Raw genomic sequence first — 23996 nt, 5'->3', positions numbered from 1 at the left:
GAATAACCAAGCTGAAATTTATATTTTGTTAACTATGTTTTAAATGTAATTTTCTTAGATGCATACCATTTCTGGAGGCTCTAACTGGCATTAGCAATTTCCTTATTAGAAATAATTCAGATATAGATCAGAATTTATAACCACAAACGGAAAGGGGAAGGAAGAGAGAAATTGAATAAGCTGAGCTGTTTGACAAAACTTTACTGTCGGTAAACTGTCGCTGAATAAGTTTAACAAATGATCTGATACTACTCATACTGCTCTGAAATGGGTTCATACTGCATTATATCTACATCTCAGCCTGTACATGATAGTGTGACTACTCATGTTTGCAATGCTAAATTTGTATAAGCAAAGTGGTTATTCCAGCAAATCAGCTGAACTCTAACCTAATCTTCTCCCAGACTCTGATTCTTGACTTCCTTTCTGTTGCCTCTTCTTAAAACACAGACATTTAAAATGTTAGACTGTCTTTATCAATATTTCATGTAAGTTGCCTTTTCAGACATTGTTCCTCTGTATTCCTCAAACAATATTATCTCCTTGTTGATACTTACATTAAATTTAGAGGGAGAAGGCCAGAGGAGAAAATTTGATGCAATAGTGGAAATGAATACAGAGGTTCCATACACATACTAATCCATTGGCTGTGAAATTGTTTGGGATGTGATGAAGATGTGAAATAGATTTAAAGAAAAATCCTCCATCAACAATAATGACTTTTAAGCTCTTCTATAAAATGCTGTCTGAGTCCCTCATTAACTATTTGGGTATTGCCTTCTTTTTGACTCAAATTCATAAACACATAACACTGCAGTGTGCTTTCATTTATGTTATGCTTGAATTTTGGTCTTTTAATTTTGTCAATAATAGAGAAATAAGCAGCAACTATTGTAATGTTTACTGTGCCATACATCTTAAAGTTGATATTACATATTCTGAATTGCAGTTTATGTTAAGAAACAAATTTTGCCTATTTTAAGCCAGAATATAATTGGTGTCAACTTTGGACACAAGGTATTGTTTAATTACTTAATAACAAAGATATGTAACAATAAACAAAGCTTCTATTTTCAACTATCCAGCATTTGATAGAAACAAAGTTCAGTGCAGTAGAGGGCAGTATTGTTCAAATAATGGCTAAACTTCATCTGCTGTGGCTATGGTGATGTAATTGGCCAGGTAAATCTTCAATCCTTTATGGCAAACAAATAAGATGGAGTATGGAAACAGCTGAATGGCTTTTTTCCAAGCTGCATCTTTTTATGACTCTATGACACTTTTTTGTGACTTTAAAAGAACAATTTCTTGGGGGGAAAATTACGCTCGTTTTCTGTACCTCCCTTTTAACACACTGGCAGGCTCTGGTTAAAGAATGATTTGTGCAGATGGTCATTCTCCTGTGTTTGCAAGACACTTGATTACAAAGTAGGGTATTGTTAAAGCATTGTCATTCGCTCCCATAGTTGCCAAGTGCTTAGAAAGATAGGACTGCATCTGCAGCATGCACCCACATTGGACCCCCTACAATTCGCCTACCGATTCAACCGATTGACAGACGATACAATAACCACAGCTCTACACACCGTCCTTGCATATCTGAAGGATACTTAAGTGAGAATACCATAAATTATAGGAGCGGCCATTCAGCCCATCGAGTCTGCTCTGCCATTCAATCATGGGCTGATCTAGTTCTTCCGGTCATTTCCACTCCCTTGCCTTCTTCCCATATCCTTTGATGCCCTGGCTGATCAAGAGCCTATCTATCTCTGCCTTAAGTGCGCCCAATGACTTGGCCCCCACAGCCGCTCGTGGCAACAAATTCCACAGATCTACCACCCTCTGACTAAAGTAATTTCTCTGCATCTCTGTTCTAAATAGAGATTCTTCAATATAATCCTAAAGTAGTGTCTTCTTGTCCTAGACTCCTCTACCATGGGAAATAACTTTGCCATATCTAACCTGTTCAGACCTTTTAACACTTTTAACATTTGGAATATTTCTATGTGATTTCCCCCTTCATTCTCCTGAACTCAAGGGATTTCAGGAGAAGTCAGAAAGTCAGAAGGCATGGGATCCAGGAAGTTTGGCCAGGTGGATTCAGAATTGGCTTGCCTGCAGAAGGCAGAGGGTCGTGGTGGAGAGAGTACATTCGGATTGGAGGGTTGTGACTAGTGGTGTCCCACAAGGATTGGTTCTGGGACCTCTACTTTTCATGATTTTTATGATCAACCTGGATGTGGGGGTAGAAGGGTGGGTTGGCAAGTTTGCAGACGACACAAAAGTTAGTGGTGTTGTAGATAGTGTAGGGGATTGTCGAAGATTGCAGAGAGACATTGATAGGATGCAGAAGTGGGCTGAGAAGTGGCAGATGGAGTTCAACCCGGAGAAGTGTGAGGTGGTACACTTTGGAAGGACAGACTCCAAGGCAGAGTACAAAGTAAATGGCAGGATACTTGGTAGTGAGGAGGAGCAGAGGGAGCTGGGGGTACATGTCCACAGATCCCTGAAAGTTGCCTCACAGGTAGATAGGGTAGTTAAGAAAGCTTATGGGGTGTTAGCTTTCATAAGTCGAGGGACAGAGTTTAAGAGTCGTGATGTAATGATGCAGCTCTATAAAACTCTGGTTAGGCCACACTTGGAGTACTGTGTCCAGTTCTGGTCGCCTCACTATAGGAAGGATGTGGAAGCATTGGAAAGGGGTACAGAGAAGATTTACCAGGATGCTGCCTGGTTTAGAGAGTATACATTATGATCAGAGATTAAGAGAGCTAGGGCTTTACTCTTTGGAGAGAAGGAGGATGAGAGGAGACATGATAGAGGTATACAAGATATTAAGAGGAATAGATAGAGTGGATAGCCAGCGCCTCTCCCCCAGGGCACCACTGCTCAATACAAGAGGACATGGCTTTAAGGTAAGGGGTGGGAAGTTCAAGGGGGATATTAGAGGAAGGTTTTTTACTCAGAGTGGTTGGTGTGTGGAATGCACTGCCTGAGTCAGTGGTGGAGGCAGATACACTAGTGAAATTTAAGAGACTACTAGACAGGTATATGGAGGAATTTAAGGTGGGGGGTTATATGGGATGCAGGGTTTGAGGGTCAGCACAACATTGTGGGCCGAAGGGTCTGTACTGTGCTGTACTATTCTATGTTCTATGAATATAGCCCAAGAGCTGCCAGACGTTTACCTTTCATTCCTGGAAGCATTCTCGTGAATCTTCTCTGATCCCTTTCCAATGTCAGTATATCCTTTCTAAAATAAGGAGCCCAAAACTGCACACACTACTCCAAGTGTGGTCTCATGAATGCCTTATAGAGCCTCAACATCACATCCCTGCTCTTGTAGTCTATCCCTCCAGAGATGAATGCCAATGTTGCATTCACCTTCTTCACCATCAACTCAACCTGAAGGTTAATCTTTAGGGTATCCTGCACAAGGACTCCCAGGTCCCTTTGCATCTCTGCATTTTGAATTCTCTCCCTATCTAAATAATAATCTTCCCTTTATTTCTTCCACCAAAGTGCCTGACCATACACTTTCCAACTTAGCCACAAATCCATGAATCCCATGGTCCAAATCATTGACATACATCATGAAAAGCAGCAGTCCCAACACCGACCCCCTGTGGTAACTAGCAGCCAGCCAGAATAGGATCCCTTTATTCCCACTCTCTGTTTTCTGCTGATCAGTCAATGTTCCACCCATGCTGGTAACTCCCTTGTAATTCCATGGGCTGTTATCTTGCTAAGCAGCCTTGTGTGGCATCTTGTCAAAGGCCGAATGAAAATCCAAGTACGCCACATCTACTGGATCTCCTTTGTCTAACCTGCTTGTACTTTCCTCAAAAACTTGCAGTAGGTTAGTCAGGCAGGATTTTCCTTTCAGGAAACCATGCTGGCTTTGGCCTACATGCTGTTCTTGGATGACAGTTCAGCATTCAACACCGTAATTCCTTCCAGGCTCGACAAGCAGCTCAGAGACCTCAGCCTTCACCCTGTCTTGTGTAGCTGGATCCTGGACTTCCTGTCAGATCGCTGGCAGGTGGTAAGAGTGGGTTCCCTCACCTTTGCCCCTCAACACAGGTGCCCCTCAGAGCTGTGTCCTAAGGTCCCTCCTTTACCCTCTGTATACTCGTGACTATGTCGCCACACACAGCTCCAATCTGATAATTAAATTTGATGATACTACATTGATTGGCCTAATCTCAAATAATAATGAGGCAGCCTACAGAGAAGAAGTCATCACCCTGACACAATGGTGTCAAGAAAACAACCTCTCCTTCACTGTTGCAAAAACAACAGTGCTGGTTGTGGACTGCAGGAGGAATGGAGACAGGCTAACCCCTATTGACATCAATGGATCAGGGGTTGAGAGGGTGAACAGCTTTAAGTTCCCTGGCATACACATCATTGAGGATCTCATGTGGTCTGTACATACTGGCTGTGTGGTGAAAAAAGCACAACAGCACTTCATTCACCTCAGACGGTTGAAAAAGTTTGGTATGGGCCCCCAAATCTGAAGAGCTTTCTCCAGGGGCACAATTGACTGGCTGCATCACTGCCTGGTATGGGAACTGTACTTCCCTTAATTGTAGAGAGTGGTGCCGGCAGCCCAGCGCATCTGTAGATGTGAACTTCCCACTATTCAGGACGGTTACAAAGACAGGTGTGTAAAAAGGGCCCGAAGAATCATTGGGGACGCAAGTCACCCCAACCACACACTGTTTCATCCAGGAAACAGTACCTCAGCATAAAAGCCAGGAGCAGCAGACTCCGGGACAGCTTCAACCAAGCCATCAGACTGATTAATTCACACTGATACAATTGTATTCCTGTGTTATGTTGACTGTCTTGTTGTATATACTATTTATTACATAGAAAACCTACAACACAATACAGGCCTTTTGGCCCGCAATGCTGTGCCGAACATGTACTTATTTTAGAAATTACCTAGGGTTACCCATAGCCCTCTATTTTTCTAAGTTCCATATACCTATCCTGGAGTCCCTTAAAAGACCCTATTCTAACTGCCTCCACCACCATTGCCGGCAGCCCATTCCACGCAATCACCACTCTGTGTAATAAAAAAACAAACAAACAAACAAACAACAACTAAATTTTTTAAAAATTAGTTTCTACGTAGAAGAATACAGAGTACGAGAAAGTATATATAAAAGGTCAAAAAAAAACCCCAATTACATTATATCTATTCATAATAACAATCTCATTACCCCATATTCATGTAGGTTAGTCAAAGTTATATTGAAATATACTAATTTATTACAAAAAAAGAGTCTAACTCCTACCAAGACTGAAGCTGTTTTATTGAGGAGAAAAAAGGTAAAATACCTTCTCGTACAATAAGAATTAATAGTAGCCAACATCTAAATTTAAACAACAAATTGAGGGTTTTGAAGGTTTTGAAAATAATTCAGAAAGGGTCCCACAATGTTTGAAAGTCTTGATGAGATTCAGAAATTAAACAACGAATCTTCTCTAAATCTAAGCATGATATAACGTCGCATAACCATTGAGCATGAGTAGGAGGAGAAACATCTTTCCATTTAAACAAAGGTGCCCTCCTAGCTATAAGAGAGCTAAAGGCCAAAATATGTAAATCAGATGTCTTCAGCTTGATATCTTGTCCTGCAACAATACCGAATAGGGCCGTCAGAGGATTAGGCTTAAAATTGACATTGAAAAGTAAAGAAAAATTTGAAAAACTTCCTTCCAATTTTTTTTTCAAGACATGGACAAGTCCAAAACATATGAATTAACGAAGCTTCTCCATTATTACATCTGTCACAGTAGGGAGATATATCCAAATAAAAATGAGGTAGCTTATCTTGAGTCATATGGACTCTATGTACCACCTTTTTTTAAAAACTTCTTTGAGTACAAGAAGGACGAGACTGCGCAGGCGCGTGACGTAGACAGGACAGCATGGAGAGTTTAAAAAGGAGACTACCCTATACAGCAAGCAGTGGAGTGAGTGGTGGCAGAGTGTAGGGCTTGGGACAACGGGCTTAGGCAGTAGCGGGAAGAGGCGAGAGCGAGGCACCAAACCTTTTTTTTTCCCCCTTTGGCGAATCAGCCCAAACGGACAGAGGAACAGCAGGGCTCACACAGCTAACGGTACGAGCTAATGGTTTTAAAAAGTTCGTATGTTTGGCGAGGTAAGTGGGTGAGTAGACTTACTTTTCCTTGTTTCATTCCTGCAGAATTAGGTAGCATATCTGCAGGGTTAGTGCTTTGTTCAGGGTGTCAGATGTGGGAATCCTGGGAGACCTCCAGCCTCCCTGATGGCCACATCTGCACCAGGTGCACCGAGATGCAGCTCCTCAGAGACCGTGTTAGGGATCTGGAGCTGCAGCTTGATGACCTACTGCTTATTATGGAAAGTGAAGAGGTGATAGACAGGAGCTACAGGGAGGTAGTCATCCCTAGGCTACAGGGGTCAGAAAACTGGGTCACTGTCAAGAGAGGGAAGGAAAATGCTCGGATAGTGGAGAACACCCCTGTGGCTGTCCCCCTCAGCAACAAATATCTTGTTCTGGATGCTGTTGAGGGGGATGACCTGACAGCGGATGGCCACAGTAACCGGGTCTCTGGCACTGAGCCTGGCGCTGTTGTGCAGGAGGGAAGGAGGGAGAAGAGGAATGCGGTAGTCGTAGGGGATTCCATAGTCAGGGGAACAGACAGGAGATTCTGTGAGCCTGGTAGAGATACTGGCATGGTGTGTTGCCTCCCAGGTGCCAGGGTACAGGATGTCTCGGAATGTCTGCTAGATTATCACATTTGCGTATGTGAGTTTCTTGTGAAAAAAAAATAATAGGGACCTTAAATTTCTCAATATAAGCAAAAATCTTATTACGTTTAATAGGGTGATTTAACCCTTTCATGTTAAAACTGAGTAAATTAATAGTTTGGTCCATTTTTAATGTTATTTAAAGGAAGGGTTAAAATGTAAGTTAAAAACCAAGCCATAATCCTTGAGAAATGGTAACCAAGCAACAAGTTGGCTAAAAATTCGAAAACAGCTTTTGCGTTTAAAAAAAAACTTACTCCTGACATCTCGTCCATACCTATATCTAAGCACCTTAAAACTGCCCTCTCATGCTTGCCATTTCAGCCCTGTGAAAAAACCTCTGACTATCCACAAGATCAGTGCCTCTCATCATCTTATAATCCTCTATCAGGTCACCTCTCATCCTCCATCACTCCAAGGAAAAAAGGCCAAGTTCACTCAACCCATCCTCATAAGGCATGCTCCCCAATCCTCTGCACCCTTTCTATGGTTTCCACATCCCTCCTGTAGTGAGGCAACCAGAACTGAGCACAGTACACCAAGTGGAATCTGACCAGGGTCCCATATAGCTGCAATATTGCCTCTTGGCTCCTAAACTCAATTCCACTATTGATGAAGGCCAATGCACCATATGCTTTCTTAACCACAGAGTCAACCTGCGCAGCTGCTTTGAGTGTCCTATGGACTTGGACCCCAAGATCCCTCTGATCCTCCACACTGTCAAGAGTCTTACATTAAAACTATATTCTGCTATCATATTTGACCTACCAAAATGAACCAACTCACACTTATCTGGGTTGAACCCCATCTGCCACTTCTCAGCCTAGTTTTGCATCCTATCAATGTCCCAGTGTAACCTCTGACAGCCCTCCACACTATCCACAGCACCCCCAACCTTTGTGTCATCAGCAGATTTACTAACCCACCCCTCCACTTCCTCATCCAGGTCATTTATAAAAATCACAAAGAGAAGGTGTCCCAGTACAGATCCCTGAGGCACACCACTAGTCACCGACCTCCCTGCAGAATATGACCCGTCTACAGCCACTCTTTGCCTTCTGTGGGCAAGCCAGTTCTGGATCCACAAAGCAATGTCCCCTTGGATCCCATGCCTCCTTTCTTTCTCAATAAACCTTACATGGGGTACCTTGTCAAATGCCTTACTGAAATCCATATGCACTACAACTACTGCTCTATCTTCATCAATGTGTTTAGTCACATCCTCAAAAATTTCAATCAGGTTCATAAGGCATGACCTGCCTTTGACAAAGCCTTGCTGACTATTCCTAATCATATTATGCCTCTCCAAATGTTCATAAATCCTGCCTCTCAGGATCTTCTCCATCAATTTACCAACCACTGAAGTAAGACTCACTGGTCTATAATTTCCTAGGCTATCTCTACTCCCTTTCTTGAATAATGGAACAACATCTGCAACCCTCCAATCCTCCAGAACCTCTCCCGTCCTATTGATGATGCAAAGATCTTTGCCAGAGGCTCAGAAATCTCCTCCCTTGCTTCCTACAGTAGCCTGGGGTACATCCTTTCTGGTCCCGGTGACTTATCCAATTTGATGCTTTCCAAAAGCTCCTGCACATCATCTTTATTAATATTGACATGCTCAAGCTTTTCAGTCCACTGTAAGTCATCCTTACAATTGCTAAGATCCTTTTCCATGGTGTATACTGAAGCAAAGTACTCATTAAGTTCCTCTGCTATCTCCTCTGGTTCCATACACACTTTTCCACTGTCACACTTGATTGGTCCTTTTGTCACGTACCCTGTGACATGAAAACCAAGCTTCTTCAAGTCTAGGGGTAAATAGATAGTCTTGCAATGACGAGTAAAGTTCAGTTCAGTTTGTGGTATTGAGTAGTGATGGAGAGAGAGGGAGACATTTGAGTCTTCAGGTGAGCTGACGCCGCCAATCTTCCCATTGTCCTCCAAAATCCTTTAGAAGTCACCGACTGTGACCACAACAAAGGTGACCATTCTCCTGTGGTGGAATTATCAACCCAGGCGAGGGTCGGACACACGAATAACTCCCCATAGGTCACACTCTTCACACTGCGAGAGCCACTGATCGATCCTCCAAAACCCACCTTTTCTGTGGGTACCACAAAGCTCATTCAGTGTCCAAAACCATGTGTCTGTCAGTCTATCAGCTGACCTATTTATCTCACTGTGCTGAACACCTGCTGTCTCTCAAGTAGCTCCTCCCTTCTGTCTCTGTAAGAACTTGGAAGCTGCCAGTGTCCTTGCAAAGTGTAAACATGCTGCAGAGAAATCATAACACCATCTCAAAAGTCTTTGCCCCTCTCCCCCCTCCCTCTCCCTCTGGTGTTGAACAACTCACTCTCTCTCTATAACAAGGTGTCTGGTGTTGAATGACTCTCTCTCTCTCTAACTCTCTCTCTATAACAAGGTGTTTGGTGTTGAACAACTCTCTCTCTCTCTCTCTCTCTCTCTTTTTTCAAAAGCACAGTTCATAGGGGTAATTCAGGATCCCATCACACTATTCTCTCACGTCTTATCCTCTGGCTCTTCACGTACTTGTAGAATGCCTTGGGGTTTTTCTTAATCCTGTCCACCAAGGCCTTCTCATGGCCCCTCCTGGCTCTCCTAATTTCATTCTTAAGCTCCTTCCTGCTAGCCTTATAATATCCCAGCTCTATATCATTACCTAGATTTTTGAACCTTTTGTAATTTCTTCTTTTCTTCTTGACTAGATTTACATCAGCCTTTGCACCACGGTTCCTGCACACTACCATTCTTTCCCTGTCTCATTGGAACGTACCTATGCAGAACTCCATGCAAATATCCCCTGAACATTTCCCACATTTCTTCTGTATATTTCCCTGAGATTGTTCCCAATTTATGCTTCCAAGTTCCTGCCGGATAGCCTCATATTTCCCCTTACTCTAATTGAACACTTTCCTAACTTGTCTGTTCCTATCCCTCTCCAATGCTATGGTAAAGGAGATAGAATTGTGATCACTATCCCCAAAATGCTCTCCCACTGAGAGATCTGACACCTGACCAGGTTCATTTTCCAATACCAGATCAAGTACAGCCTCTCTCTTGTCGGCTTATTTACATACTGTGTCAAGAAACCTTCCTGAACATAGCTAACAAACTCCACCCTAACTAAACCCTTCGCTCTAGGGACATGCCAATCGATATTTGGGAAATTAAAATCTCCCACTATGACAAACCTGTTATTATTACACCTTTCCAGAATCTGTCTCCCTATCTGCTCCTTGATGTCCCTGTTACTATTAGGTGGTCTATAAAAAAACACCTGGTAGAATTATTGACCCCTTCCTGTTCCTAACTTCCACCTACAGAGACTCCGTAGACAATCCCTCCATGGTGTCCACCTTTTCTGCAGCCGTGACACTATCTCTGATCAACAGTGTCACACTCCCACCTCTTTAGCTTCCCTCCCTGTCCTTTCTGAAACATCTGAAGCCTGGCACTCGAAGTAACCATTCCAGCCCCTGAGCCATCCAAGTCTCTGTAATTTCCACCACATCATAGTTCCAAGTACTGATCCACGCTCCAAGCTCATCCGCTTTGTTCATGATGTTTCTAGCATTAAATTAGACACATCTCAAACCATTGATCTGAGCATATCCCTTCTCCCTCTCGCTCTGTCTCCAAGTTTTCTCCACATGTGCGCGAACCACCCCTTCCTCCATCTCTTCAGTTCAGTTCCCACCCTCCCCCAGCAATCCTAGTTTAAGCTCTCCCCAATAGCCTTAGCAAACCTCCCCGCCAGGATTCAAGTGCAACCCATCCTTTTTGTAGACAAGTCACTCCTGCCCCAAAAGAGGAACCAATGATCCAGACATCTGAATCCCTGCCCCCGCTCCAATCCCTCAGCCACGCATTTATCCTCTACCTCACTCTATTCCTATACTCACTGTCACCTGGCATAGGCAGTAATCCGGAGATTACTACCTTTGTGGTCCTGCTTTTCAACTTCCTTCCTAACTCCTGTTGTCTGCTTTCAGGACCTCCTCCCTCTTCCTGCCTATGTCGTTGGTACCGATATGTACCACAGCCTCTGGCTGTTCTCCTTCCCACTTCAGGATATTGTGGACCCGATCAGAAACATCCTGGACCCTGGCACTTGGGAGGCAAACTACCATCCGTGCTTCTTTCCTGCGTCCACAGAATCGCCTGTCTGACCCCCTACCTGTAGAGTCCCCTATTACTGCTGCCATCCTCTTCCTTTCCCTACCCTTCTGAACCATAGGGCCAGACTCTGCGCCAGAGGCACAGCCACTGTTGCTGCCCCTAGGTAAGCTGTTCCCCCCCCCCAACAGTACTCAAGCAGGAGTACTTATTGTCAAGGGGTATAGCCACAGGGGTGCTCTCTAGCCATATGACCCCTGCCCTTCCCTCTCCTGACCCTTACCCATTTATCTGTCTCCTGAGGTCCTGGTGTGACTACCTGCCTATAGCTCCTCTCTATCACCTCCTCACTCTCCCTGACCAGACGAGGGTCTTCGAGCTGCATCTCCAGTTCCCTAACTTGGTCCCTAAGAAGCTGCAGCTTGAGGCACCTGGCGCAGATGTGGCCGTCTGGGAGGCTGGGAGTCTCCTGGACTTCCTACATCTGACACCGAGCACAGAACACCGGCTTCACACACATTCTTCCTGTCTGTATTCTAAACTGGCAATCTATCTCGCCTTGACTTGTTATTGCCAAAGCCCTGTTGAGTCAAAGCCCTCCTGTTCTGTCTCCCTCAATTCTGATGCCCGCACTATAAAGCTGTCTCCTTTTAAATTCTTCTCGCTGGCTGATGTCCACGCACTTGCGCAGTCATGTCCTGATCAAACCGCTGAAGAAATAACCATCTCCTTTTGAACTCTTCTCGCTGTTCTCACAAATTACTATTATAAAGTACTATACATTGCACACTTAGACGGAAACGTAGTAAGAATTTTTACTCCTCATGTATTGAAGGATGTAATTAATAAGTCAATTCAGTTCAATTCAATTCATGTCCTACATCAAGGATGTAATTCCGGCTACCTTGGACCAGCACCGGTTCACCTACTAGGCAAATAGGTCCACTGAAGATGCCATTTCTATCACTTTTCATGTTGTCTTGGATCACCTGGAGCTACGTCAGAATGCTTTTCATTGATTACAGCTCGACCTTTAACACCATACTACTGAACAAGATGACCGCCAAGCACCACAATCTAGATCTTGGCACATCAACCTGTAATTGGATCTTGGACTTCCTCACTAATTGTACCCAGATGGTGAAACTAGGCAAGTGCACATCAACCCCCACCACTGCCCCCAACCCTGAACTCTACTGCCCTGTGGTGGTGTGTACTGAGCCAACTTTTCTACTCTCTCTTCGCCTGTGACTGCACTCCTGCTCATGCTACAAACTGAGTCATCAAATTTGCAGACAACGCAATAGTGATTTGCCTAATCACAAACAGTAACAAATTGCATATAGAGAGGAGGTGCTGAAACTGTCTGATTGGTGTAGGAACCACAACTTATCACTCAACCTCAAAAGAAATGCTAATTGACTTCAGGAAGGCAAGAGCTCCCAAACAAATCCCACTGTTTATAAATGGTGAAGTAATGGAAAGGGTCTCCAGTTTCAAGCTTTTGAGGGTGAACATCACCAAGGAGCTCTCTTGGTCTGTCAGAACAATCTCGATGTAGGGAAGGGACAACAACAACTATACTACCTGAGGTGCTTAAGGAGAACTAATCTGCCCCCAAAATTGCTGTGCAACTTTTATCAATATGTGATAGAGAGCATACTGACATAGGGAGTGACAGTGTGGTACTCTAGCTGCAGCAAGACAGACTACAAAGTACTCCAGTGGGTGATTAGGATGGCTCGGCACATCATTGGAACTCAACTGCTAGACCTGGAGACAATCTACAACTCTCAATTCTATGGCACGTTCGTAAGATCATTAAAGACTCATCCTATCCTAGATACTGTCTGTTCAATCTCCTGCCAACTGGTAGAATATGCTTCCTTGGTTAAGCTGTTTGGGTACAACTGAAAAACAGCTTCTTCCCGACAGCTGTCGTGCAGCTAAAAAATAATGCTGCACCTCAGCTTGCCAATGGCCTTTGAGTGTTATGGCCTATTGAAGTCACCTGTTGCATGTAAATGTGGGAATTTTTAAAAATTAAGCAGTATCGCGTGCATTGTAAATACCTGTTTTGCACAGACTGGAGTAGCGCCACAATTTCATTGTCTTGAGCAATGACAATAAAGTTTTATTTTATTCTATGTTACCACAGTTGACAAGTTTGATGCTCCTTTTAGGTACTTTACAGATTTCAATTCCTTTTGCTTGGGGTCAGGGTTTTGATCCTTATCCTGAATGAGATTAATTGATGATGCAAATCCAAACTCGACCATTAAATCTGATTCCTTTTGGTTTGTAAATTTTAGAAAAACAGCAAAATAGATTTGCCAGTGATACCATCTAGATGTTCTACTCATTATAACATACTTATTTGCAGCATTTTTTTTATTATACTGCTTTTAATTTATTCAGACTGACCAATGGAAGAAGGGAAAGAATATCACAAACAAAGGTTTTGAGAATGTTTTTGTACATCAATGGGGGGAGATCTTGTAGAGGTATACTAAATTGTGAGGGGCGTAGGATGAATGCATGCAAGCTTTTTCTCCCTCAGGTTAAGTGAGACTAGAGCTAGATCTCATAGATTTAGAATGAAAAGTAACATATTCAAGGAGAATCTGAGGGGAAACTTCTTCACTCAGAGGATGGTGCAAGTTTGGAATGAGCTGCCAGCAGGAGTGCTGGATACAGGTTCAGGTGTAACATTTAAGAGAAGTTTGGATAGGTACGTGGATGAGAGGTGTTTGGAGAGATGGCAGTGCTGTTTCTACGTTGTAGTACTCTGTGACACAAACAAATGAAACCATTATTTTGGCATATCAGTAAAAGTAATTTGGTTAGTTTGTTTGTTTCATTACTTTGTTTCTGGTTTCACACAAGGGAGTAATATTCTGTTTCACACTGTGAAACAGTGATTCTAAGCAACAGGGAAGAAGTTTTGAGTTTTCTTCTGAACAAGAAAGACATAACCAGTAAAGTAGTTGTCAATAGATTGATCTCACTGAGGCAGATAGGGCTGACTCATGATGGTTGTTGGAGCATCGAGTGGAGAGTGTGTGCCACTTTGCTGTCTTTGGAAACTATAGGTTTTCCTACAGTTCTCAGTGAGAATCGTATGTGATTCATTTATTCTCAACCTTGAGTGAAAATTTGTACATTTTAAAGTTTTTCAGTTGGAGGATATCAGGCCACATCTGAAGACTAAAGTTCCACTTGGACTCTTTAGTTTTAGTTGGAAATACATTTTGAACATAAAGCAATAATACACAATATCCAACCTGCAAGTCATGTCCAACATGTTGGATGGTTCTTCTGGCCAGCCTCAGTATACATTGAAAGTCCATGTCTACGCAAGTTCATTGTTGGCGAGAATTCCTCCACCTTCTTTGTTTTCCAAAGAAGTGGGACAGTCCTGACTTATTATATAATTCAGGTATTTATTGATCAAGTATAGTTTTCTTTGGATAGCTTCAGCCTACAGGTTTCCCCCGCCATCCGAAGGTAGAGCGTTCCTATGAAACGGTTCGTAAGCCGGAATGTCGTAAAGCGAAGAAGCAGTTACCATTTATTTATATGGGAAAAATTTGTGAGCGTTCGCAGACCCAAAAATAACCTACCAAATCATGCCAAATAACACATAAAACCTAAAATAACAGTAACATATAGTAAAAGCAGGAATGATATGATAAATACACAGCCTGTATAAAGTAGAAATACTTCTCTACAATCATTGCCTGCACTGTTCGCCGTAGCGAAAATCTCACGCAAGCGCTTTCGGCAGAACACAGCGCAAGCGCTCTCGGCAAAAACACTCTCTCCAGTAACTTTTAAGCTATGAAGCTGCCAAATCATACCAAATAACGCATAAAAATACACAGCCTATATAAAGTAGAAATAACGTATGTACAGTGTAGTATCACATACTGGAATTGGGAAGACAGCGTCGAGCACACTGATGATGGTGTGTTAGGCTGAGTCGTTGGAGGTTGGGATGGTGCAGTGGTCCCCACCCTCCTGGTTGCCGACCGATACATTGCCGCGAAGCATGCGGCGGCTGGGACGCACCCAGCACATCTTTAAGAAAAAAGCCGAAATAAACAAGCTAATTAATTAGGTGCCTAATCGCCTCTGATCTGGGCTGACAATTACATGCCGGGCGGCACCTAATTAATTAGCTTGTTTATTTCGGCTTCTTTTCTTAAAGATGTGCTGGGTGCCTCCCGGCTACCGCTATATTCCCTGCAAATCGGTATCTGTCCGTGGCCCGGGGTTTGGAGTGGTGGGACACTGAGGTGTCGTCTGTTTCCATCAGGGCAGGCAGGTCATCTTCTATGTCTGTCTGCCTCGATGTTGAAGGTCGAGGTTCGTCGTCTGCTGTGGCTGATGTGGAAGGCTTGAAAAACTACAGTACGCTTGACTGCCAGCCTCGCGCATTTTTCTATCATACAGTTCTTTGTAAGCACTTAAACCATCTTGCAAATATGCCCTTAACTGACATACCCTTTCAAAATTAAAGTTGTACTTTCCTGCAATCATTGCAGCAAAAATCTCACACAGTTGTGTTACGTACCCTGTAACTGGGTTGCCAAACCAGCAGAAATGGATCACTCAGTTGGAGTCTGGATTACTAGAACTAAGAAAGTTTTATTAAAGAAACAAGCAACACAGTACTCTAATCAAAAGGATAATGAATGCAACAGTTCAGCAATGATAAACATACATGTACACAGAATTAAGATAACAGGCTCAATCAAGCTCTATCATTGTCTAGGGGTAAATGACCAGTTTCAAAGTGACGCAAAGTTCAGTTCAGTTTAGTTCAGTTCAGTTCGCAGTAATCGCTGCCGTGGGAGATGGACAGTGTGGGGGAAGGAGAGAGAGAGCAAAACGAATGAATATTCAAGGCTTCCACACACAGACCTTCGCAGTCAGCTTTCGGCAAGTCCTTTGTGATGTCATCTGAGGTTGCCAACCGTGACCCCTCCATTTCCAGATACGATCGTTTCCCTGCGCTGAACCTGGCACCCAGGCAAGGGTGGACACATACCAGGTTCCCGCCGATCGTGCCTTTCCACCCTGTGCGTTGATGGCCCGGTACTTCCCACCGACTTGTGAGAGACGCACCGCTTCCAGGGTCTTGTTACCTCGGGTGTCACGTGTGTCCTGCCTTAGCGAACCTGTCCCTTTTTATCCCCCTGCTGGGGTATCGCCTGTCCATCACTTCAAACAGTTCAGGGTTCAAAGGGGGAGCTGCTCTTGACAGCTCCCTCCTTCTGTTACTCTCTCTCCTGTCCCTTCATTACACATCTCCAAATGCTTATCTCTCTCTCTCCTGAAGACAGGTGGCAGACCAACTGCTGATCACACAGGACAGCTAACATCTTAATCTATGTGTATTCTTGTCACAGTTGCTTCACGTTCAGTTCCGGATGACTTCACTTTCAGTCCGTTCACTACTGCATTCGGTTTTGATTGTTATCCTTTTCTCATCCAGTTGCATCAACTCTTCATCTATCAGTTCTTGGTCATGGGATGCCAAAACCTCTTCAACATCATCTTCGTCAGCTTCCACAAACCAAACTCACTTTGTCCTTACTTCCTTCACCACAATCAAAACGCTTAATTATGTCTAGTTTTATGCTAAGTGTAACACCCTTACGAGCTCTTTCAGGCTTTTCCAATACCTTAGAACTCATCGTGCTAACAGCTGCTCACAGGCACGTGTTTAAGCAATGTCGGCTAGAATGCAGTTCCAGGGGAGGAGCTTGGCTGCTCGGGGCGCGTGCTGCCTTTTTTCATAACAGTGAAAACACCTTCTGTTAGTGAAAACAGGTAACTAATGTAGGTCTTTCATAATAGTGAGGTTTCGTAAAGCGAACATTCGAAAAGCGGGGGACACCTGTACTTGTTAATTAACTATTCTGTTAATTTTACTCAAGTAGTTGACACAAGCTTTGGGCTCGTCTCATTGTAACAGAAGGATTCTCTCTAGATGAAACTAAAGTGTTCAATATCATGATAGTTCAAGAAACAACTTCCACTAGTGATTTCACTGATATTTTTAAGGCACACTATTTCAATGGTAACCGCTGACACCTCAGTCATTGTAACAGATGTCAGGTGTGAGCTATGTGCATTAAAATTGATAACCTGGACTTATTTTCCTTACTCAACTACATCCCAGACTTTGAGTATCTACAGATGTCTCTAACATTCATAAATACTGAAAATAAAATGTAAAATATTCTCATATTGAAAACTTTAAGAAACCTACTGAATATTGAAAGACTGAGATAGTCTGGACGGGCATTGAATGTTTCCAATAGTGGGAGAGTCTAGGACCAGAGGGCATAGCTGCAAATAGGAGGACATCTCTTTAGAACAGAGATGATAAATTTCTTTAATCAGAGGGTGGTCAATTGACACGGCTGTAGAGGCCAGGTCATTGGGTGTTTTTTAAAATGGAGGTTAGTAGGTACTTAATTAGTAAGGGTATCAAAGGTTAGTGGGGAGGAGGCAGGAGAATGGAGTTCATAGGGAGAATAAATCATCCATGATCAAATGGTGAAGCAGACTCGATGAGCTGAATGGCCAAATTCTACTTCTATGACTTATGGTCTGTGGTCTTGTATTTTTCAAAGCAAGTGACAATAAAAGCCTAAAACGTTAAAACCAGAGAAATTGCAGAAAAGCAATTAAATATATGTAGCTGAATTGAAATCAAAATATAAACTACTTCCCCTTTTGGAGGTGTTACTCTCCAGTGAGGTGTGAATGGAGCTACTGAGCTTGCACTGGTTCAGTGCCCAGTTTTCCTTGCATAAATACTGAAAACATGCACAAAGTCATGCTTGTGCCATTGGACTCCATGAACATTTATGTTGTGCAATTGGACCTCAGAAATGATTCAGTCTGGCCGTTGCTGCAAATAAAAACTTCAGTATAATTTGCTTCTTGCTTCAGATGAATAAATAATGAAAAAAAGAAGGACATCCTGCTTGCATCAAATACCTGCACTATTCCTATTGTCATGGGTTAGTTGGAGACCAGTGGGTTAATTCTGGACATTATTCTGGGCCATTTTGGGATACCCAATTACCATTGTATCCCATCAGAATTTAATGATATTGCAATAACTAGCATCGTGCCTCTCTTTATGCACAAAGAATACAACCCTTTATATGTAACTTTCTTTTCTTTTCCAGAAATCCAAGAATATGCCCGGGAGATAGGAATTGACCCTGACAATGAACCGGAATTAATGTGGTTAGCCAGGGAGGGTATCGTGGCACCTTTACCCCAGGAGTGGAAACCTTGGTAAGGTGGCAGTCAATTTTTTTACTGTTTGCAATATAATTTCAGTAATGATTCATATGAAGTTTGAATACATTTGTGCAATTAGTCCTTGCTAACTTATAAGAAGGCATTAGAGCTGTGCAAGCTAGTATTCCAGCATCTGCAGTTGCTTTCCGTGGTATGACCCAATCTTAAGATCAATCTTCATTTACAGGCCACTACTTTATCAGTATTTTTATTATTATTATTATTAGAAATGTAGAACACTAACTTACCCTTTCAGCCCAACAAGCCCACGCTGCTGATGTGACCAATTAACCTATGCCTCTGTATGTCTTTAGACTGTGGGAGGAAACCAGAGGAAACCCATATACTTGCGGGAAGAATATACAAACTCCTAATAGGGCAGCAGTGAAATTGAATGCGGGTAGCTGGTATTGTAATAGCATTATTTTAACCACTACACTATCATGTCGCTCCTTTACCCTGTGTAGATCACTTGAATATTACTGAGAATAGTTTGCGAAGTTTGATTTGTATCACTGTCAAGATTGAGGAGGTTGAGCTTGAGGTGTTAAAATAGCAAAGGAGCATATAAGGATCAATACATTCAAACCACCTGGATTGAAGATGTAGCTAGCCCATCAATAGTGATTACAAGAAATGTTCCAGATCATAAGATTGTGGAAATGTAGATCCCTCTATTCAGCCACCACCCGACAGCTTACAGGTGTTGAGTCAATTGGAATTTACAAGATAGAGATCAATTGGTTTTAGTTGCAAGGATACAAAGGCAAGTTAATTGAATTGAAGAACATATCAGCCATGTTCTGATTGAATGGCACACCAGATCCAAGGGTCTCACGCCTGTTACTGTACAAGCACTACCCTTATTCACTCTTGTGAAACCATTATTTTAATCTGCCTTAGCTTATTCTTCTTTAATTTCCACTTACTCTGGTAACTTGTTTCGTATACTGCATGAAAAAGTTGTTCCTCGAGTCCCTTTTAAATCTTTCTCCTCTCACCCTAAATCTGTGCCCCATGGATTTGGCCCTCATTTTCCAAGGAATAAAGATCAACTTCTCCTTATAACTTAGATCCTCTACTCCTGGCAAAATCCTCATAAATCTTTTCTGCACCCTTTTCAGCTTACCCACGTATTTCCCATAGTGGAATAACCAAAACTCTACACAATATTTCAAATATGGCCTCACCAATGACTTGTACAACTGCAGCATAATGTCCCAACTCATATACTCAGTGCCTTGTCTCTGAACACCAAAGAGTATCCTAGCTTAATTAAACAGTATTCCAGATGAAAGAGGGTTATTATGATTTTAAAATTTTATCTTCAATGATCCTGACCCGGATCTGGGCTGTACCCTCCAAATATCCGGACCTGCATCTCGGTTTTTTTGCACTACCTTACTTTCCATTTTTCTATTTTCTATTTATGATTTATAATTTTAATTTTTAATATTTACTATCTATTTGTAATCCAGAGAGCGGGAAGCGCAGAATCAAATATCGCTGTGATGATTGTACGTTCTAGTATCAATTGTTTGGCGACAATAAAGTATAACGTATCTTATTCATCCAACATGGACTTTGCTGTTCTATTAAAAATTATTGGATGCAGTGAACTGCTGAAATCACCACTTGAGTTATGTTTCACGCTTTAAAGTAACTACTGTGGATCTCCAATTATTTTTATACTTTTTTTATTGGATCCTAACTAAAGTTTGCAACTTGCAAAGTTGCACAAAGACAGCTCCATTGAAAATAAAAAGGGAGAGCTGCAGGGAAAGGAGAGGCAACCAAGTGAAAATGGTGCAACAGTAAAATTTGACAGTATTTCCAAATTGGGTGTGAATGCACTTTGTATTTGACCGAAGGAAAAATAAAGTTCTATGGACCTATTTTATAATGTCTATATTTTCACAAGTTAATTAAAAAACTGCATATTACCTGGAAAAAAAAGTGAACCAAATGCTGGCGGCCCTGGGTTCGCTTGGCAGAAAAATATAAACAGCTGCTGCCTGATGATTAAATGCCGGGCAGCACACAGGAGCAATTTATTCTTTTGAACAATTTGGGCTACCAACATTTATCACTTAATTATGGGATTTTGTGCAGAGAAGGCAGTGTTTGTTTAATCATAACTGCACCATTTCAAAGTTGAGTGGAGTCTACATAAAAACAGTTTTAATAAGGTCATATTCTACTTAAAGAATATTTTATGTAGAATGTAGTAGTTTTATAGAAATGAATTGATCTTCGGTGACAATCCATTAAAGTTTGATATAAAATTTAAATTTCATTTGTGAATTAACTTTGCAAAGTTGTTGTATTTCAATTAAACTAAATTTTTAATGAATTATCATTAAAGATGCATTTCTCTATCATCCTTTGTCAGGGAACAGCAACAAACTGGTTGGCCAGTCAATGTTAAGAACTATAGTCATGGTGCTTCTCTTTGTTCTGCTGGCTCTCAGCATTTTTTTCAATGGGCTAATTTTCAGATCAAGACACTCCCAATGAAAAAGTGGTACTCAGAAGCAAGTGCAAGCAGAGTTGCACATTTCAGCTTCTGGTCTCTCCGTTTTTCTTTATGTGGAGTTCATCTCACTATCAAGCAATACCTTTCACTGCACGAATATGTACCACTTTTTACCCCTTTTCGGTAGTTATTATCTCTGTCGCAGCTAGTCCTGAAGAAGGGTTTTGGCTGGAAATGTTGACTGTTTATTCCTTTCCATAGATACTACCAAATCTGACTTCAAAGTTTCTAAGGTTCATTTATTATCAATGCATGTATCCATATACAACTCTGAAATTTGTCTTCTCCAGATGGCTACAAAACAGAGAGAGAACATGAAAGTCGTTCGGAGAGAAACATCAAGCCCACCCCACCCCTGCACAAAAAAAGAACAGTGCCCTGATCATTAAGCCCCAAACCCCCTCCCCCACACAAAATGGAAAAGGAACATCAACCCTTCCCCTGCACAAAGGAACTGACAGAACATCAACACTCAAACACTCTCCCCTCGCACAACAAAACAGAAAAGGAATGGGTGATAAAAAACACAGAATATAACAACCATAAGTCTGAAAAGGTGCACAATCCATAAATGCAAACAGTCTAATCCACAAATTCAGAACCACAATACCATCCTCCGATATCCCTGACATTCGTCGAAAGAGAGGGACGCCACATGAGGCAGAGAAACCGACCCGTCTGCCACAGTGAGGCGCACAGCGATAGGCTTCTCGGCAGCATTCAGAAGGAAGGCAGTCGGTGCTGAACTCTCATTCGCCTTCCACGTTCACCTTGATGTCTCAATCTTCCTTGATGCTTCAATTGGCAAACTGGAGTCGAACATTGGCTCGCCCCCTGACTCGAAGTTTCTTCGTATTGAGGCTGCCTGAGTACGTGCTCACTTCCCGGAATCTTCTCAGAGACGGCAAAGTGCTGGATCACTCAATTGATTTCCAAACTGTAAATCACGGGCTCTAACAGACCTTGAAACACATTTAAGGTGAAAAACAGACATAAAAGAAGTAAAAAATAGGTAAAAAAGTTATTTTTGTGAACTATCTAGATGTCAACTCGAGGGAGCATTGTACACTGGCATCACCTTCACCAGAGTTCCTCCAGCATTCTGTGCGTGTTCCTCTAGATTTCCAGCATCTGCAAAATCCCTTGTGTTATTATGTCTGTGTTGATCTTTGAAACAATTCTTATAACTCTGAAGGTTTTATACCCTCTTTTACCTTTGTCTCATTCATCTTCGACTCTAGAATTTTTTTTTACTTAGAATTTAGCAGCTATAGATGGAATAGCCATTACTTATACTAATTGCATTCATTATTACAGCTCTTCTCTTTTCAGGAATTAACTTGAATTTGTCTGATCCTTCATTAAATCCCCAGTTCCTTCATTATATGAATCTCAGGGAATTATACCTGTCTTATGTACATATTAAGATGCCCTTTAGATCCTTCCTAAAATGATGTTTCCAGAACTAAATATTCTGAATGACATCATCTTAACAGGTTATAAACAATTTGTATTTATGCACTTCCTTTAATATTTGCAAAACATCTCAAACTTCTCAGGTACACTTTTAAAGCAATTTGATACTGATCTTGAGTTATTGGTGCAGATGACCACAAGATTGCTCAATTGAGTGAGCTTTGAGAGTATCATGAAATAGGCAAGAGATTTGGTAAGGAAGACAGATTTATACTTTATACTTTATTGTCATCAAACAATTGATACTAGAACGTACAATCATCACAGCGATATTTGATTCTGCGCTTCCCGCTCCCTGGATTACAAATCGATAGTAAATATTAAAAATTAAAATTATAAATCATAAATAGAAAATAGAAAAATGGAAAATAAGGTAGTGCAAAAAAACCAAGAGGTAGGTCCGGATATTTGGAGGGTACAGCCCAGATCCGGGTCAGGATCTGTTCAGCAGTCTTATCACAGTTGGAAAGACGCTGTTCCCAAATCAGGCCGTACGAGTCTTCAAGCTCCTGCGCCTTCTCCCGGAGGGAAGAGGGATGAAAAGTGTGTTGGCTGGGTGGCTCGTGTCCTTGATTATCCTGGCAGCACTGCTCCAACAGCGTGCGGTGTAAAGTGAGTCCAAGGACTGAAGATTGGTTTGTGTGATGTGCTGCACCGTGTTCACGATCTTCTGCAGCTTCTTTCGGTCTTGGACAGGACAACTTCCATCCAGGTTGTGATGCACCCTAGAAGAATGCTTTCTACGGTGCATCTATAAAAATTAGTGAGGGTTTTATGGGACAGGCCAAATTTTAGTTTTCTCAGGAAGTAAAGGCGCTGGTGGGCCTTCTTGGCAGTGGACTCTGCTTGGTTGGACCAAGTCAAGTCATTTGTGATGTTGACCCCGAGGAACTTAAAGCTTTTGACCTGTTCCACTTGCGCACCACCGATGAAAATTGGGTCGTGCGGTCCGCTACCCCTGAAGTCAACAACCAATTCCTTCGTCTTGCTGACGTTGAGGGATAGGTTATTGTCTTCACAGCATGCTACCAGGTTCTTAATTTCCTCTCTTTACTCAAACTCATCATTACCTGAGATACGGCCTACAATTGTTGTGTCATCAGCAAACTTATATATTGAGTTAGATGGAAACTTGGCTACACAATCATGGGTGTACAGTGAGTACAGCAAGGGGCTGAGTACACAGCCTGGAAGGATGGAAATATAGATGGGACAGGTCTAGGAGAGTTAAAGAGAAATGTAAAGAAGGTAGAAAACATGGATATACACTCAGTGGCTATTTTTCAGAGAAGGAAGTCTGAGAATCGGAGTGGGAGTGCGGCGGAAGCCATTTTGAATTTTTCGTTTTTTCATCGGAGTTAAGAGAGGCAGGACTGCGTAGGCGTGTGATGTTGGGTAGTGAAGCGCGGAAGATTTAAAAGGTCAGAAATCCTGATTCGGGTTTAATTCGGAGAAGGAAGTCTGAGAATTGGAGCGGGAGTGCGGCAGAAGCCATTTTGAATTTTTCGTTTTTTCATCGGAGTTAAGAGAGGCGGGACTGCCAGGCGTGTGATGTCGGGCAGTGAAGCATGGAAGATTTAAAAGGAACACAGCCTTATACAGTGGGCAGTGTCGTTTTGTGGGCTGCGGAGTGAGCCAGGAGCAGAGTGAAGGCCGAAGGGCTTTGGCTAACGGGCTTAGGCGAAAATGGGCAAGACGAAGAAGGTT

The 23996-nt window shown here is 42.3% G+C and overlaps 1 protein-coding gene across 6 annotated transcripts in view; it reads left to right on the top strand.

The window, feature by feature from the left end:
* LOC140212743 (centrosomal protein of 164 kDa-like) overlaps positions 1 to 23996 on the top strand; it is a 309604-nt gene that overhangs the window by 43744 nt on the left and 241864 nt on the right. For 5 of the 6 annotated variants that reach the window (XM_072283890.1, XM_072283891.1, XM_072283893.1 and 2 more), the window contains exon 3: positions 18160 to 18271. In XM_072283890.1, coding sequence (XP_072139991.1) covers positions 18160 to 18271 — 112 coding nt within the window. Of the gene's footprint in view, positions 1 to 18159; positions 18272 to 23996 lie in introns of those variants that run through there. The other variant, XM_072283892.1, reaches the window with a different exon arrangement.

The sequence above is a fragment of the Mobula birostris genome, chromosome 20 (assembly GCF_030028105.1).
Source record: "Mobula birostris isolate sMobBir1 chromosome 20, sMobBir1.hap1, whole genome shotgun sequence".
Taxonomy (NCBI): Eukaryota; Metazoa; Chordata; class Chondrichthyes; order Myliobatiformes; family Myliobatidae; genus Mobula; species Mobula birostris.
The sequence above is the reverse complement of the archived record's forward strand: the minus strand, read 5'-3'. Positions and strand labels throughout refer to the sequence as shown.